Below are 13,045 nucleotides of genomic sequence, written 5' to 3' on the forward strand. Positions count from 1 at the left end.
AGACGGAGTCTCGCTCTGTCACCCAGGCTGGAGTGCAGTGGCCAGATCTCAGCTCACTGCAAGCTCCACCTCCTGGGTTTACACCATTCTCCTGCCTCAGCCTCCCGAGTAGCTGGGACTACAGGCGCCCACCACCACGCCCAGCTAGTTTTTTGTATTTTTTAGTAGAGATGGGGTTTCACCGTGTTAGCCAGGATGGTGTCGATCTCCTGACCTTGTGATCCACCCATCTCGGCCTCCCAAAGTGCTGGGATTACAGGCTTCAGCCACCGCGCCCGGCCCACACCTCTTCTTTTAGTACTGACATACTGTGTGTGAAAAAGCTTGCTCTGTCTGTCTGTCTCTCTCTCTCTCTTTCTCTCTCTTCCCAGCTTGTTCAGGATCTCTGTACACAGGAGGTTGCAGATGTAGCCTTAAACTCATCAACAGGGAGAATCTCCATAAGTCTAATAAGAAGCAGCTTCCAATGAGTCACAAGGTTCCCGCCCACCAGAGTCCCTCCCCATGTGCCACCAACCAGCACTTTTGTCATGCTGGGAAAACCTCCCACCCAGACCTTTGCCCAGAGTCCAGGGTCTGTGCCCTAACCCCACAGTCACTGAGAGCCACTGAAGTCCACATAAAACAGACATCTCTTGTTTTCCAGGTACTAAGGGTCATAATCCCTAACTCCAATCACTGGTAACTCCTGAGATCAAAGGAAAACCAGCAACGGCGTGGGAGTTTGGGGAAAGGCATTCCATACCGGATTCTGTGGCCTGCAGATGATATACTGCCTAAGATAAGCAGGTAGGAAATCTGTTGGGAGCCAAAGACTAAATGCAATAAAGTACAGATAATGCTGGGGGCTAGGCATGGTGGCTCACGTGTGTAATCCCAGCACTTTGGGAGGCCAAGGTAGAAGGATCGCTTGAGCCCAGGAGTTCAAGACCAACCTGGGTTACATAACAGATCCCATCTCTACAAAAAAGAAAGAAAAGGGGCCAGGCGCGGAAGCTCACGCCTGTAATCCCAGCACTTTGGGAAGCCAAAGTGGGAGGATCACTTGAAGTCAGGAATTTGAAACCAGCCTGGCCAATATGGTGAAACCCCATCTCTACTAAAAATAAAAAATTAGCTGGGTGTGGTGGCGGGTGCCTGTAATCCCAGCTACTCAGGAGGCTGAGGCATGAGAATCGCTTGAACCTGGGAGGCGGAGGTTGTTTTGAGCCAGGATTGCGCCACTGCACTCCAGCCTGGGCGACAGAGCAAGATTCAGTCTCAGGAAAACAAAACAAAACAAAACAAAACAAAAAACAAAAGAAAGGAATAAGGGAGGGAGAGAGGGAGGAAGGAAAAGAAAAAATATCCTGGTGTGATGGTGTGTACCTATAGTCCCAGCTACTCAGGAGGTTGAGGCAGGATGATCCCTTGAGCCCAGGAGTGTGCGGTTACATTGAACTATGATGCACTCCAGCCTAGGTAACACTAGACAACAGAGTAAGACTCTATCTCAAAAAACAGACAAACAAATAAACAAAACAAACAAACCAAAAATCAACATGGGCAACATGGCAAAACCCCATCTCTACAAAAATTAATAATAATAAATAAACAGAAATTAGCTGGAGATGGTGGTCCAGACCTGTAGTCCCTGCTACTCAGGAGGCTGAGGTGGGAGGATAGCTTGAGCCCAGGAGGCGGAGGTTACAGTGGGCGGAGATCCAGCCTAGGTGACAGAGCGAGAACTTGTCTCAAAAAAAAAAAAAAGAAAAAGAAAAGGAACACACAAAAGATAATGCTGGGGATCAGGTCAAGGACAGGTTTGGTTTGGTTTGGAAAGAGACTCTGTAGAAGGGACAGAAAAGGGTCAAGCGTGGCCCAGAACTGACTGCTGACCCCTCCCACATTCAGGAGTCTGTAACAGCCACCCCAACACCTGATGTCATGGCCAGTAGGGAAGATGAGCTGAGGAACTGTGTGGTATGTGGGGACCAGGCCACAGGCTACCACTTCAACGCGCTGACTTGTGAGGGCTGCAAGGGTTTCTTCAGGTGAGAGTCTCCTCCCCAGTGGAAACAGCCGTCCAAACCAAACTCCCTATCAATCAGCCTTTACACCCTCGCTGGTGCCTAAGCCTGTCCAGCTACATTACTCCTTTATCTGAGAGTCTAATTACCCTGTGGATGGCAACCTACATCTTGTCAAACACATCACTGTATAAACTGGCGGCATAACAGAGGGAAGGCTAAATGTTTGTCTGATGGACACAGCCCATTAGTCAAGAGCACTTATTATGTACCCACTGCCTGTGAAGCATCTAGCTAGTACTACATCAACTAGGCTTTCCGGAGTGATCCTGTGTTGCCATGGAAATGCTTGAGCTGTGTTGGACCCTATCCACCCCTAGGGACCTTTGGGCACAGCTCAGATTAGTCCATTTCACCAGATTCCCAGGTCTTTTAGACCATGTCATCTCAGCCCCTCACCCATCCATGTGTCTGTTCACTGCATCCCAAACTCTAACAACATCTCTGTGTCTCACAGGAGAACAGTCAGCAAAAGCATTGGTCCCACCTGCCCCTTTGCTGGAAGCTGTGAAGTCAGCAAGATTCAGAGGCGCCACTGCCCAGCCTGCAGGTTGCAGAAGTGCTTAGATGCTGGCATGAGGAAAGACAGTGAGTTGGCCCCCTACATCCCAAGAATGCATTGACCGTGTCTGTTTGCTTTGTCCTTGTTCCCAATAGTGCATTCTCTACATAGCAGGCACAGTACTCTTTTTGAAACTAGTCGGATTATGTCAGTATTCACTCAAGACCTCCAATGACTCCCCATCTCAAAGTACATGATCTCATGCTCTAGCTCTCCCACAACACCTTTCAGACTTTATTATCAGACTCTTCCCCCTTACTCAATCAATTCTAGCTACACTGTCATCCTTAGAAACACCAAACACACTCTTCTCCAAGGCTTTTCCACTTGCCATTCCCTCTACCTGAAATGCTTTTGTCCTAGATATCCACATGGCTAGCTTTTTTCTTTTCTTTTCTTCTTTTTTTTTTTTTTAGATGGAGTCTCACACTCTATAGCCTAGGCTGGAGTACAGTGGTGCCATCTTGGCTCACTGCAACCTCCGCCTCCTGCGTTCAAGCGATTCTCCTGCCTCAGCCTCCTGCATAGCTGGGATTACAGGCATGTGTCACCACGCCCAGCTAATTTTTTGTATTTTTAGTAGAAATGAGCTTTCACCATGTTGGCCACACTGGTCTCGAACTCCTAGCCTTGGTGATCTGCCCACCTCTGCCTCCCAAAGTGCTCGGATTACAGGTGTGTTTTTTATTTTCTATCTCTTGAGCATAGTGCCTGTCACATAGTAGGTGCTCAATAATTGAATTAGTTAATGTTTTCTCTGTACCAAGTAACTGTGCTATGCTCCCAAAGGATGATATAACTGGGGCTCACAGAAGTTAATTTGCCCAAGTTAATTCAACTAAAAACTTGTGCAGGCCAAGCGTGGTGGCTCATGCCTCTAATCTCAGCACTTTTGGAAGGCTGAGCCAAGAGGATTGTTTGAGGCCAGGAATTCGAGACCAGCCTGGTCAACAGAGATGCCCTCTCTAGAAAAAGAAGAAGAAGGAAGAAGTTGTACAGTCAGTATTCAAACTCAAATTTACCTGACTCCCAAAAACTTGCTTTTTCCATATCACACAATTCTCACTGTGGAAGAATGAAAGGAAACTGTAGAAGTCAAAGGATCTTGGTCTGAATTCCAGATCTTGGTTCGATCTTGGATCTTCTGTAGAAGTCAAAAGATTTTGGTTTGAATTCAATCTACATTACTTATTTTGTGACCTTGGTCCTGCCACTGGAATCTAAGCCTGTCTACATTTCTAAAAAATATGACTGGGCTGGGCGCGGTGGCTCACGCCTGTAATCCCAGCACTTTGGGAGGCTGAGGCAGGCAGATTACCTGAGGTCAGGAGTTCGAGACCAGCCTTACCAATATGATGAAACCCCATCTCTACTAAAAGTACAAAAATTAGCTGGGCGTGATAGCATGCATCTGTAATCCCAGTTACTTGGGAGGCTGAGACAGGAGAATCACTTGAACTCAGGAGGCGGAGGTTGCAGTGGGCCAAGGTCACGCCATTGCACTCCAGCCTGGGCAACAAGAGTGAAACCCTTTCTCAAAAAAAAAAATATATATAGATAGATAGATAGATATAGATATAGATATAGATATAAAAATGATTAGTTAGGCTGGGCATGGTGACTCATGCCTGTAATCCCAGCACTTTGGGAGGCCGAGGTGAGTGGATCGCTTGAGGTCAGGAGTTCGAGACCAGCCTGGCCAACACGGTGAAACCCCGTCTCTACTAAAAATACAAAAAAAAAAAAAAGAAAGAAAACAAGAATTAGCCAGGTGTGGTGGTGGGTGCCTGTAATCCCAGCTACTCCAGAGGCTGAGGCAGGGAGAATTGCTTGAACCCAGGGGGTGGAGGTTGCAGTGAGCCAAGACTGCTCCATTGCACTCCAGCCTGGGCGACTAAGTGAGAGACTCCATCTCAAAACAAAATAAAACAGACAAATATATATATATATAATTTTATATATATATATATAAGATTAATACCAGCCCTGCCTATCCTGGGGTTGTTTCATTCAGTGGGATTTAACCTCAGAAGTTTTGAAATTTTGCTAAAACACCAGTTAAGTGTTTATTTGAAAGGATTATTTGATTATTTTTGAAGGATCATTTAAAATATCACATAAGGTGATGCTCTAGATATCAAGACCCTTCCCTCTACACTGTTTCCCCAAAAGCCCTCGCACCTTTCCTCACATCTTTCCTACTTTCCTCACCACCCTTCCCTTCTCTCCCATGGTGCAGTTTTCTGCTGTAGTTCTTCACAGGTTGGTGGAAGTGTATAGGAACCCCCTGCCTCCTGGAGCCTCTAGGACTTTAGCCAAGCCCAAGAAAACCTCAGGAATTCCCCCATTCCCCCCATCCTTCATTGTGCAGGGTGGCTGAGGGGCCCCAGATCAGGGACCAGCAGAGAGAAGTGCTCTGCTGGTCTCAACAGCTTTGTCATGATCTCTTGCCCTGCACAGTGATACTGTCGGCAGAAGCCCTGGCATTGCGGCGAGCAAAGCAGGCCCAGCGGCGGGCACAGCAAACACCTATGCAACTGAGTAATGAGCAAGAAGAGCTGATCCAGACACTCCTGGGGGCCCACACCCGCCACATGGGCACCATGTTTGAACAGTTTGTGCAGTTTAGGGTGAGCACCGACAGGATTTGGGTTGGAATACAACGAAAAGGGCACCCAAAAAGGCTGCTCTGAGAGAGAGGGGTATATGCCATGCACCGATACTGAGGATGGATCTCCAGAACCCCAGCCTTAAGCAGGCTTCTCAGCTAGGAACTCTTCCAAGATAAGGCTGGCGAGGCCTGAAGGAGGGCCCTAGGGCCAGGGCCTCTAGCTAATGTTCTGATCGTTGCAGCCTCCAGCTCATCTGTTCATCCATCACCAGCCCTTGCCCACCCTGGCCCCTGTGCTGCCTCTGGTCACACACTTCGCAGACATCAACACTTTCATGGTACAGCAAGTCATCAAGTTTACCAAGGACCTGCCTGTCTTCCGGTGAGTGACCTCCCCTCATCTTTCAGGAGGCAAACACTTCAGTGAGTTGTATATCCACCCCGAAAAGTCACTGACAACAAATTAACACATGCCTCAGCCTTTCTAAGCATTAGGTCTTGAATTCCCAGCTTTGTTTTTAACTGTGCCAATCAGAATTGGGAGTTCTTCTCCATCTCTGAAGTACAGGCTTGCATCTAAAGTGCCCTTGAGGTGCCGCGCAGTGGTTCACACCAGTAATCCCAGCACTTTGGGAGGTGGAGGCCGGCAGATCGCTTGAGTCCAGAAGTTTGAGACCAGCCTCAGCAACATGACAAAACCCCATCTCTACAAAAAATACAAAAATTAGCTGGGCATGATGGTGGGTGCCTGTAGTCCCAGCTACTTGGGAGGCTGAAGTGGAAGGATCACTTGAGTCCAGGAGGTTGAGGCTGCAGTGAGCCGAGATAGCACCGCTGTACTCCAGCCTGGGTGACAGAGTCAGACTCTGTCTCAAAAAATGAAAGCTAAAAATAATAATAATAGGCCAGGCACAGTGGCTCATGCCTGTAATCCCAGCACTTCGAGAGGCCAAGGCGGGTGGATCACTTGAGCTCAGGAATTTGAGATCAGCCTGGCCAACATGGTAAAATCCGTCTCTACTAAAAATACAAAACTCAGCTGGGTGTGGTGGTGTGCATCTATAATCCCAGCCTCTCAGGAGGCTGAGGCAGAAAAATCACTTGAACCTAGGAAGAGGTTTGCTGTAGCTGAGATCAGGCCACTACACTCCAGCGTGGGTGACAGAGCAACACTCTGTCTCAAAAATTAATTAATTAATAAGAATAATAATAAAGTGCCCTTGTCGGCTGGGCACAGTGGCTCACACCTATAATCCCAGCACTTTGGAAGGCCAAGGCAGGAGGATTGCTTGAGCCCAGGAGTTCGAGACCAGCCTGGGCAACATAGTAAGACCCCATCTTTACAAAAAATAAAAATAAATAAACAAAAAATTAAAAAGTGAGCCAGGCGCGATGGCTTGCACCTGTAATCCCAGCACTTTGAGAGGCCAAGGCAGGTGGATCACCTGAGGTCAGTAGTTGGAAACCAGCCTGGCCAACATGGTGAAAACCCATCTCTACTAAAAATACAAAAAATTAGCCAGACATGGAGGCGCATGCCTGTAATCCCAGATACTTGGGAGGTTGAAGCAGGAGAATTGCTTGAACCAGGGAGGTGGAGGTTGCAGTGAGCAGAGATCGTGCCATTGCACTCCAGCCAGGGTGACAGAGCAAGACTCTGTCTAAAAAAAAAAAAATTGAAAAGTGCCCTTGTTTCCTGCTTTCCACAGTTCTCTGCCCATTGAAGACCAGATCTCCCTTCTCAAGGGAGCAGCTGTGGAAATCTGTCATATCGTACTCAATACCACTTTCTGTCTCCAAACACAAAACTTCCTCTGCGGGCCTCTTCGCTACACAATTGAAGACGCAGCCCGTGGTGAGATGGTGCTAGAGCAGTAGGGGGCATGTGTCCTCATGGTACAGTATGTGGTCAGGTGACCTAGAGGCTCCTAATCCTAGTATCTCCCGCAGTGGGGTTCCAGGTAGAGTTTTTGGAGTTGCTCTTTCACTTCCATGGAACACTACGAAAACTGCAGCTCCAGGAGCCTGAGTATGTGCTCTTGGCTGCCATGGCCCTCTTCTCTCCTGGTGAGCATCTCCCAAAGCCCAGAGCCTTTTGCTGCACCACCTCTGCCCAAACATTCAGCTCTTTGAGTCCATCCACCCCAGGCCTTCTAGCCTAGCTGTCAAACCTGCAGACTAGGTTAGGCCTTCTAGCCTAGCTGTCAAACCTCCCAGCCTCGGTCCCTGGGGCACCACGCAGGCCCACCCCTGCCACCCACCTTGTCCTTCCCAGCTCCCTATCTTACAGACCGACCTGGAGTTACCCAGAGACATGAGATTGATCAGCTGCAAGAGGAGATGGCACTGACTCTGCAAAGCTACATCAAGGGCCAGCAGCAAAGGCCCCGGGATCGGTACGGTGGGACACTGAGGGCTTGGAGGCCACACCAGGGCAGGAAGGGGTTGGCGAACCATTGAGCGTGGGAGGAATGTTTTTTACTGTCCTTTCCTTAGTGAATTCAGGTATCTTGGGGTCTAGTCCTTCCCCCTGGCCATCCCTGTCTCACATCGTTTCAGCCTCCAAATTACTGAATTTGGATACTGCTGTTTCATCTCACTTTTTCCAGATTTTTTTTTCTTTTTATTCAGTACAGATGCAAAGTAGTAGCTCAGAGGCTCTGGGTAATAGCATTCCTGAGATTGATGACATCCATCACACCTCACTAGTCCAACTTCTTCAGACTAACGCAGGCATTTCTCTTCCCTTGGCCTTTCCTCTCCTCGCCATTGGGCCAATTCCTTTGATTTTTCATTTCCCTTGAAGTTATGGCAATTCACAGTTTCATGGCCAAAGCCAGTTCCAGGTTCAATAGTCTGTGATTTATCCAGGCTCTGAGGTATGCACCGCTTCTGTTTTGCTCATTCCTCCAAGAGCTAGTTTGGCCAGAAAGGGGATGCTTTATACCATAGAACACATCCACCTTCTAGAACCTGCTCTAGAAGGCCAGGCCCTCAGATTCCACACAGTTGGAGTTCTGGCCAAGTCTGGAACTTTCTTCACACGTGGCCCTCAGAGCTCTGGGTTCAGAAAAAACTGAGCACGGTGAGAGAAGACAGTGTCAGACTGAGGCCCCCTGGAGGACCTTTGGAACCTCTGATCATCTGTCATACCAGAGCATGATTTTCTCTAATGTTCAGACCTGGCTTCACTGAGGAATAGTTCAGGGGATCAGGGCTTCAAGACAAGACTCCCAACTGCCTTATTTCCCTCCTGTTTTCCTGGCAACCCCACTACTTCCTCCAAAGGTTTCTGTATGCGAAGTTGCTGGGCCTGCTGGCTGAGCTCCGGAGCATTAATGAGGCCTACGGGTACCAAATCCAGCACATCCAGGGCCTGTCTGCCATGATGCCACTGCTCCAGGAGATCTGCAGCTGAGACCAGGCTCACTTCCTTCCCCAGATCACCTGGGACACCCTGGATACACTGGAGCGGGGAAATGCTGGGACCAAAGATTGGGCTGGGTTCAAAGGGAGCCCAGTGGTTGCAATGAAAGACTAAAGCAATAACTGCCTCTTCATGCGGTCATGGGGATAGTGGGGTTGGCCATAGGAACAAAGTTGTTCTCTGGAAGCACAGAAGATGGGAAGGAGGAAGCCTCAGGGCTAAGAGGTAAAGAAGCTCCTTCTGGGAATGGGTGGGCCCTACTTTCTGAGACCAAATATCTAGCCCTTCAGCCCTACTTTCCCAGCCTTGGGAGACTCTGGGATGGAAAACAGGATGGTCAGCTAATCCCATGCAGGATTAACCAAAGGGAAAGGAAGAAGGAAGCCTGGAGGCAAGGAGTGCCGGGGGAATTCAGCCATACCCCTTAATCCTTTCCCCTTAGTCCAGAGCCACAGGAGCATCGGGAAGGTGATATTGGGGCTGGTAGCAGAGGGGTGATCCTCAAACCTCTGCCTCATCAACTGCCCCTGTGGCAGCTCCAGTTCTGAGGAGGGCATGGTCCTATCCACCACTCTGCTCCTGGGTCCTAGAGGTCACCCAGCAAGGTGGGCTCTGGAGAGGGGCCTAGTCTCTGGCCCTAGGGCACCTGACTCAGAGGTTCCAGCTGCTGTGGGGGCTGGCTCTGGACAACCTCAGCCCACAGTGATGCTGAAGCCACAATGGAATCTGTTGCGCCAGTGATTGAGGAAGGCTCCAAGGGCTAGGGTGACAGGCAGAGGAGGCATCTTCTTCTCCAGCACAGCACCTACACACCAGTTACTATCCACCAAGCCTGTTGGGGGAGAGAATACCCACTAGGTTATTTAACAGGGATTGGAGGAAATAGTCACCAGAAATAAGGTAGTTTCCCTCCCTCTGCATTCCCCATTCCTCAGCATAGCCAAATGTCTCCCACTAACCCTCACCTCTAAACACCATGTTGGCCTGGGGCAGAGTCAGGTGGTAACCAAAGGAGAATGTTGTGTCTTGTAGCCTTGTGTTTGCCTCAAACTCCACTCCAACCTGAACCTGAGAACCAAGGGCAAGGATGAGAGAGAGATCAGTATCAGTGAAGACCAGAAGGGTCCTGACAGGGGATCAGCAGAATGAAGGCATACATGGAAATATATACACAGCGTGGTAGGAAGAAAAATAGGTCAGCAGGGCGATAGAGGTCCAGACGAGCAAAAGTTCACGACTGACTTGCTGACGAGGAAGGGAGTGAGATCAGAGGTCTCACCTGTTCATTTGCCCTGTGGTAGTAACTTGCATGGGCCCCGCCTGATCCCACATTCAAGGTAGCTACCCAGTGTACAGCTGTAAAATCCAAAGTACAGAGGGGAAGGAGTGTTAACTGTAGTATGACACAGGCCAGGAACCCCAGAAAATTCAGAATTTCCCCCCCTACCCACCACTACTTCACTTCGCCCCATACCGGAGTACTTTCCAGCCAGTGTCAAGATGGCCCCCTCTTCGCCTGGCCGCCGGTGATAAACTAGCTCTCCTCCCAGCACCAGCCGATGAGTGAGGCTCTGCAGGAAGTGAGCAACCATGATCACTGTGGGGGAACGGGGAGACATGGAGTCAGTCATAGAGACAACACCCAGACCTGCTCCCTCACCCCCAATAACCGCCACCCCAGCATGCCCAAGAAGTTCCTTTTCTACACTCCAAACTGTACAGAAGATGAAGAGGCATAGTAACATTAGCAAATGGGCAGCCAAGATAAAAAGAACCCTGTCCCAGTTCCTCACCCGACTCCCCAATCAGGTCAGGATTTCCTAGGGTCAGAGTGGCTGTGTAGTCATCTCCCCGATACTCGCCATCAAACTGCCATGTCAAGAACTTGGCCTGCTGCGTCTGAATGGCAAGAGCAAGAAGTAAAATCTCCCTCCCTCTTTATGATCATTATTGACTCTGCTCCTCCTTCCAAGCCCTCAGAGCAGGAAACCCATGAAGGAGAGAGGAAGTGCCTCAGGGGACGGAGGCAGGAATTGTGGTCACCTGGAAGACAGCCTTAGCTCGGAGCCGCTCTGCCAAGAGGATCAAGACCTGGGCGTTCAGGCTGCCACTGCTGTCCATATCCCCTACCACAGTGGGGAACACCTGTGGAAGGGTATACACAGTAGTAAGGCTGAGCCGGATGGCATCACTCAGCCTAAACCCAAATATAGAACTTCATTAAGAGTGCACAGCGCCCCCTGGTGGAGTCACAAAGACACACTCTGGGCTCTTCACAGAAAATGTTTCTCTACCCTCTCCCATTCAGAAGAGACACAAAAGTCAGGTTACGGCCCATTCCTCCCCATAACACACACAATTCCTCTTCCTCCAGACCTGGGTCCCAGATTGGCTTTTAGGGAGATGACCCAGGTGTGTGGAGCCCTCACCTCAGTGGGACTGAGCTGCCAATCCCCTGCATAGGCCGCATGGAGGTGATATCCCGGCAAGCCCAGGGCACTCATGTGTATAGTGTGAGCCACCTGAGGAAACAGGAGTCAGTGGAGAAAAGCGCATTCCTGCTCCACCTCAATCCCTTATCCCACCCTTAATCTTTTCCCCATTCAGAGGGCCTCTCACGAATCCCAAATATTCCAACATATACAGAGAGGGTCATTGGATTAAAAGCAACAAGTCCCACAGGCAGGGAGGTAAAGAGAACCCCACATCCTCCCTCATTTGTCCCACATAGACTGGCTAGGGCTGGAGTACAAAGGAAAGGAGAAGATGATCCAGGGACAGGAAAGGGGGAATAGTAAGGAGGGGCCAGAGAAGTGGGAGCACCTGGAAATGGCTGCTCAGAACCTTGTTGACAACGAGCTTCACGCCCTCCATCTGTGCTGGGAATACATCTGAAGGGGGTAGGGGAAGGGAAGGAATAAGCACAGACAAGGAACCACTACCCCAAAAGGTAGTCTCCCCTTTCAATTCCACAGGGAACACTTTGGAGGAATTAACCTCCTTTCAAGTCCTGCAATGAAATGCTCCACTTCATTTGGGCACCTGATCCTCCCTGATGCTGCACGCCCCAGCTGTGATCTCCCCTTTCCTGCTCCTATCGCCGGACATCCAGCATTCAAGACCCTCCACTCCTCTGCCCCTTCATCTTGAGACACCCCAATGCCAAGTTCTCACCTTTGCATAGCCGGTGCAGCTCATCGAAGCTCCCAGGGTTGGGCAGGGGTTCCTCTCGGCGGGGGCTCCAGCGGGGCAAAGTCCCCATTGGTGCCAGGCCCAATGTGTTCCCCATTTTAGTCCAGAGGACGGGGAAGGGCCGGGGTTAGCCTGTGAAAGGACGCTATTGCCCCTTTACCCTCCAACGGGCCCCACCCCCCATTATCCGGCTCCCTAGTCTCAGAAACTTCCACATGGTCCGACGCTAGACCTGGAACAGGAAGAGTAGGGAAGGAGAGCACTCATGGAGAGACAACCCTAGGCACACTCCCGCCCCATCTTTGATCTCTCACCCCCACCTGTCACCCTTGTCCTCTCTCCCTTTCTCTGATCCTAGCCCCCACCACAGACCTCACCTAGCTCCCTAGTCTCTCTACTCTTGATTCCCAGGCTCCAAGACCAGGCCTGCAATGGTGCAGTATCCCTTACCATCTCAGACCATCATGCTGCCCCTTTCCCCCCGGCACACCCCGGTCATCTTGATGGGGGCAGCCATCTTGAGTGATGGCAGAACTGCAGCTTCACGCTGCATTCTTAGCGTGGTCATGAGCGCCATCTTTGAATCTGGCAAAGAAAGCTGTCAAAGACCCAACCCACCCCTGACTGGGCCCCGCCCAATCAATGAAAAAAAAAAAAAAAAAAAAAGCCTCGCTATCTGCCATGAGCCAATGGAAAGGGAGGAAGAAAATGAGTGGCAGGTGTGACGGCCCAAGAGCTTCAACCGTGGAGCTGCAGAGGCGGGCAGGCCTTGATTGGTGGCCCCTTAGACTTAAGTGGAAAGCTTTAGATCACTAGGCCTCTCCAAGGTCGGGAAAAAATTTGTGAGCGTGCAAGACACTAGAGGGAGCATCTTATAGCTTGGGCCACTGAAGCTCCTTCCTCCTGTGTAGTTTCACCCTTGAGAAAAGTGAAACTACAGCTTGTAGACTGGCTTTGTGTGAAGGGTGGCAGAAAGAACCATTATGAAGACTTCTTTGGAAACCTGGTTCATTTCTATCGCTCCCCTCTTCCCAAAGAGCCCATGGGAAATCCTCCTCACAGCCCTCCACAGCACACCTCCAAATGAGTACTACTCATTAAACGCAGCACTGCCTAGAACAGGGACCCACCCTTCTCTTCTGGAGGTCTACATCTCTCGAAGTCCCCACTCTTGCCCACTTGGT

The 13,045-nt window shown here is 50.0% G+C and overlaps 2 protein-coding genes across 12 annotated transcripts; one reads left to right on the top strand and one right to left on the bottom strand.

Moving 5' to 3' along the window:
- The first annotated feature begins 527 nt into the window (after positions 1–527).
- NR1I3 (nuclear receptor subfamily 1, group I, member 3) lies at positions 528–8,791 on the top strand. Of its 9 annotated transcripts, none has more exons than XM_011976106.1 (9): positions 528–789; positions 1,894–2,033; positions 2,527–2,657; positions 5,092–5,261; positions 5,485–5,624; positions 6,952–7,097; positions 7,181–7,309; positions 7,533–7,638; positions 8,685–8,791. In XM_011976106.1, exons 2-9 carry the CDS (start codon positions 1,927–1,929, stop codon positions 8,773–8,775), a joined length of 1,020 nt encoding a protein of 339 aa, XP_011831496.1. In that variant the 5' UTR covers positions 528–789; positions 1,894–1,926; the 3' UTR covers positions 8,776–8,791. The 9 variants fall into 9 exon arrangements, with proteins under 9 accessions (XP_011831496.1, XP_011831490.1, XP_011831458.1 ...); XM_011976100.1 differs by having other exon boundaries at positions 7,193–7,309; positions 7,518–7,638; XM_011976068.1 differs by having other exon boundaries at positions 7,518–7,638; positions 8,531–8,788.
- On the bottom strand, positions 7,706–12,509 carry TOMM40L (translocase of outer mitochondrial membrane 40 homolog (yeast)-like). 3 transcript variants are annotated; one of them, XM_011976037.1, is made up of 10 exons: positions 12,312–12,509; positions 11,844–12,093; positions 11,493–11,560; positions 11,099–11,191; positions 10,713–10,814; positions 10,463–10,568; positions 10,144–10,266; positions 9,949–10,025; positions 9,635–9,737; positions 7,706–9,501 (listed from the first exon to the last, which is right to left on the bottom strand). In XM_011976037.1, exons 2-10 carry the CDS (start codon positions 11,956–11,958, stop codon positions 9,362–9,364), a joined length of 927 nt encoding a protein of 308 aa, XP_011831427.1. In that variant the 5' UTR covers positions 11,959–12,093; positions 12,312–12,509; the 3' UTR covers positions 7,706–9,361. The 3 variants fall into 3 exon arrangements, with proteins under 3 accessions (XP_011831427.1, XP_011831436.1, XP_011831446.1); XM_011976046.1 differs by lacking the exon at positions 10,713–10,814; XM_011976056.1 differs by lacking the exons at positions 10,713–10,814; positions 11,099–11,191.
- Positions 12,510–13,045: the final 536 nt, after the last annotated feature.

This window comes from Mandrillus leucophaeus, unplaced genomic scaffold, assembly GCF_000951045.1.
Source record: "Mandrillus leucophaeus isolate KB7577 unplaced genomic scaffold, Mleu.le_1.0 Scaffold1014, whole genome shotgun sequence".
Lineage (NCBI taxonomy): Eukaryota > Metazoa > Chordata > Mammalia > Primates > Cercopithecidae > Mandrillus > Mandrillus leucophaeus.

Excerpts from the sequence above, each read along its gene's own strand:
- NR1I3 (XM_011976068.1), top strand. The coding sequence starts at position 1,927 with ATGGCCAGTAGGGAAGATGAGCTGAGGAACTGTGTGGTATGTGGGGAC. Across the intron at positions 2,658-5,091 it reads TGCTGGCATGAGGAAAGACA|TGATACTGTCGGCAGAAGCC; the intron begins GTGAGTTGGCCC and ends TGCCCTGCACAG. Across the intron at positions 7,098-7,180 it reads AATTGAAGACGCAGCCCGTG|TATCTCCCGCAGTGGGGTTC; the intron begins GTGAGATGGTGC and ends TCCTAATCCTAG.
- TOMM40L (XM_011976037.1), bottom strand. The coding sequence starts at position 11,958 with ATGGGGAACACATTGGGCCTGGCACCAATGGGGACTTTGCCCCGCTGG. Across the intron at positions 11,561-11,843 it reads GCTGCACCGGCTATGCAAAG|ATGTATTCCCAGCACAGATG; the intron begins GTGAGAACTTGG and ends TACCCCCTTCAG. Across the intron at positions 11,192-11,492 it reads TTCTGAGCAGCCATTTCCAG|GTGGCTCACACTATACACAT; the intron begins GTGCTCCCACTT and ends CTGTTTCCTCAG.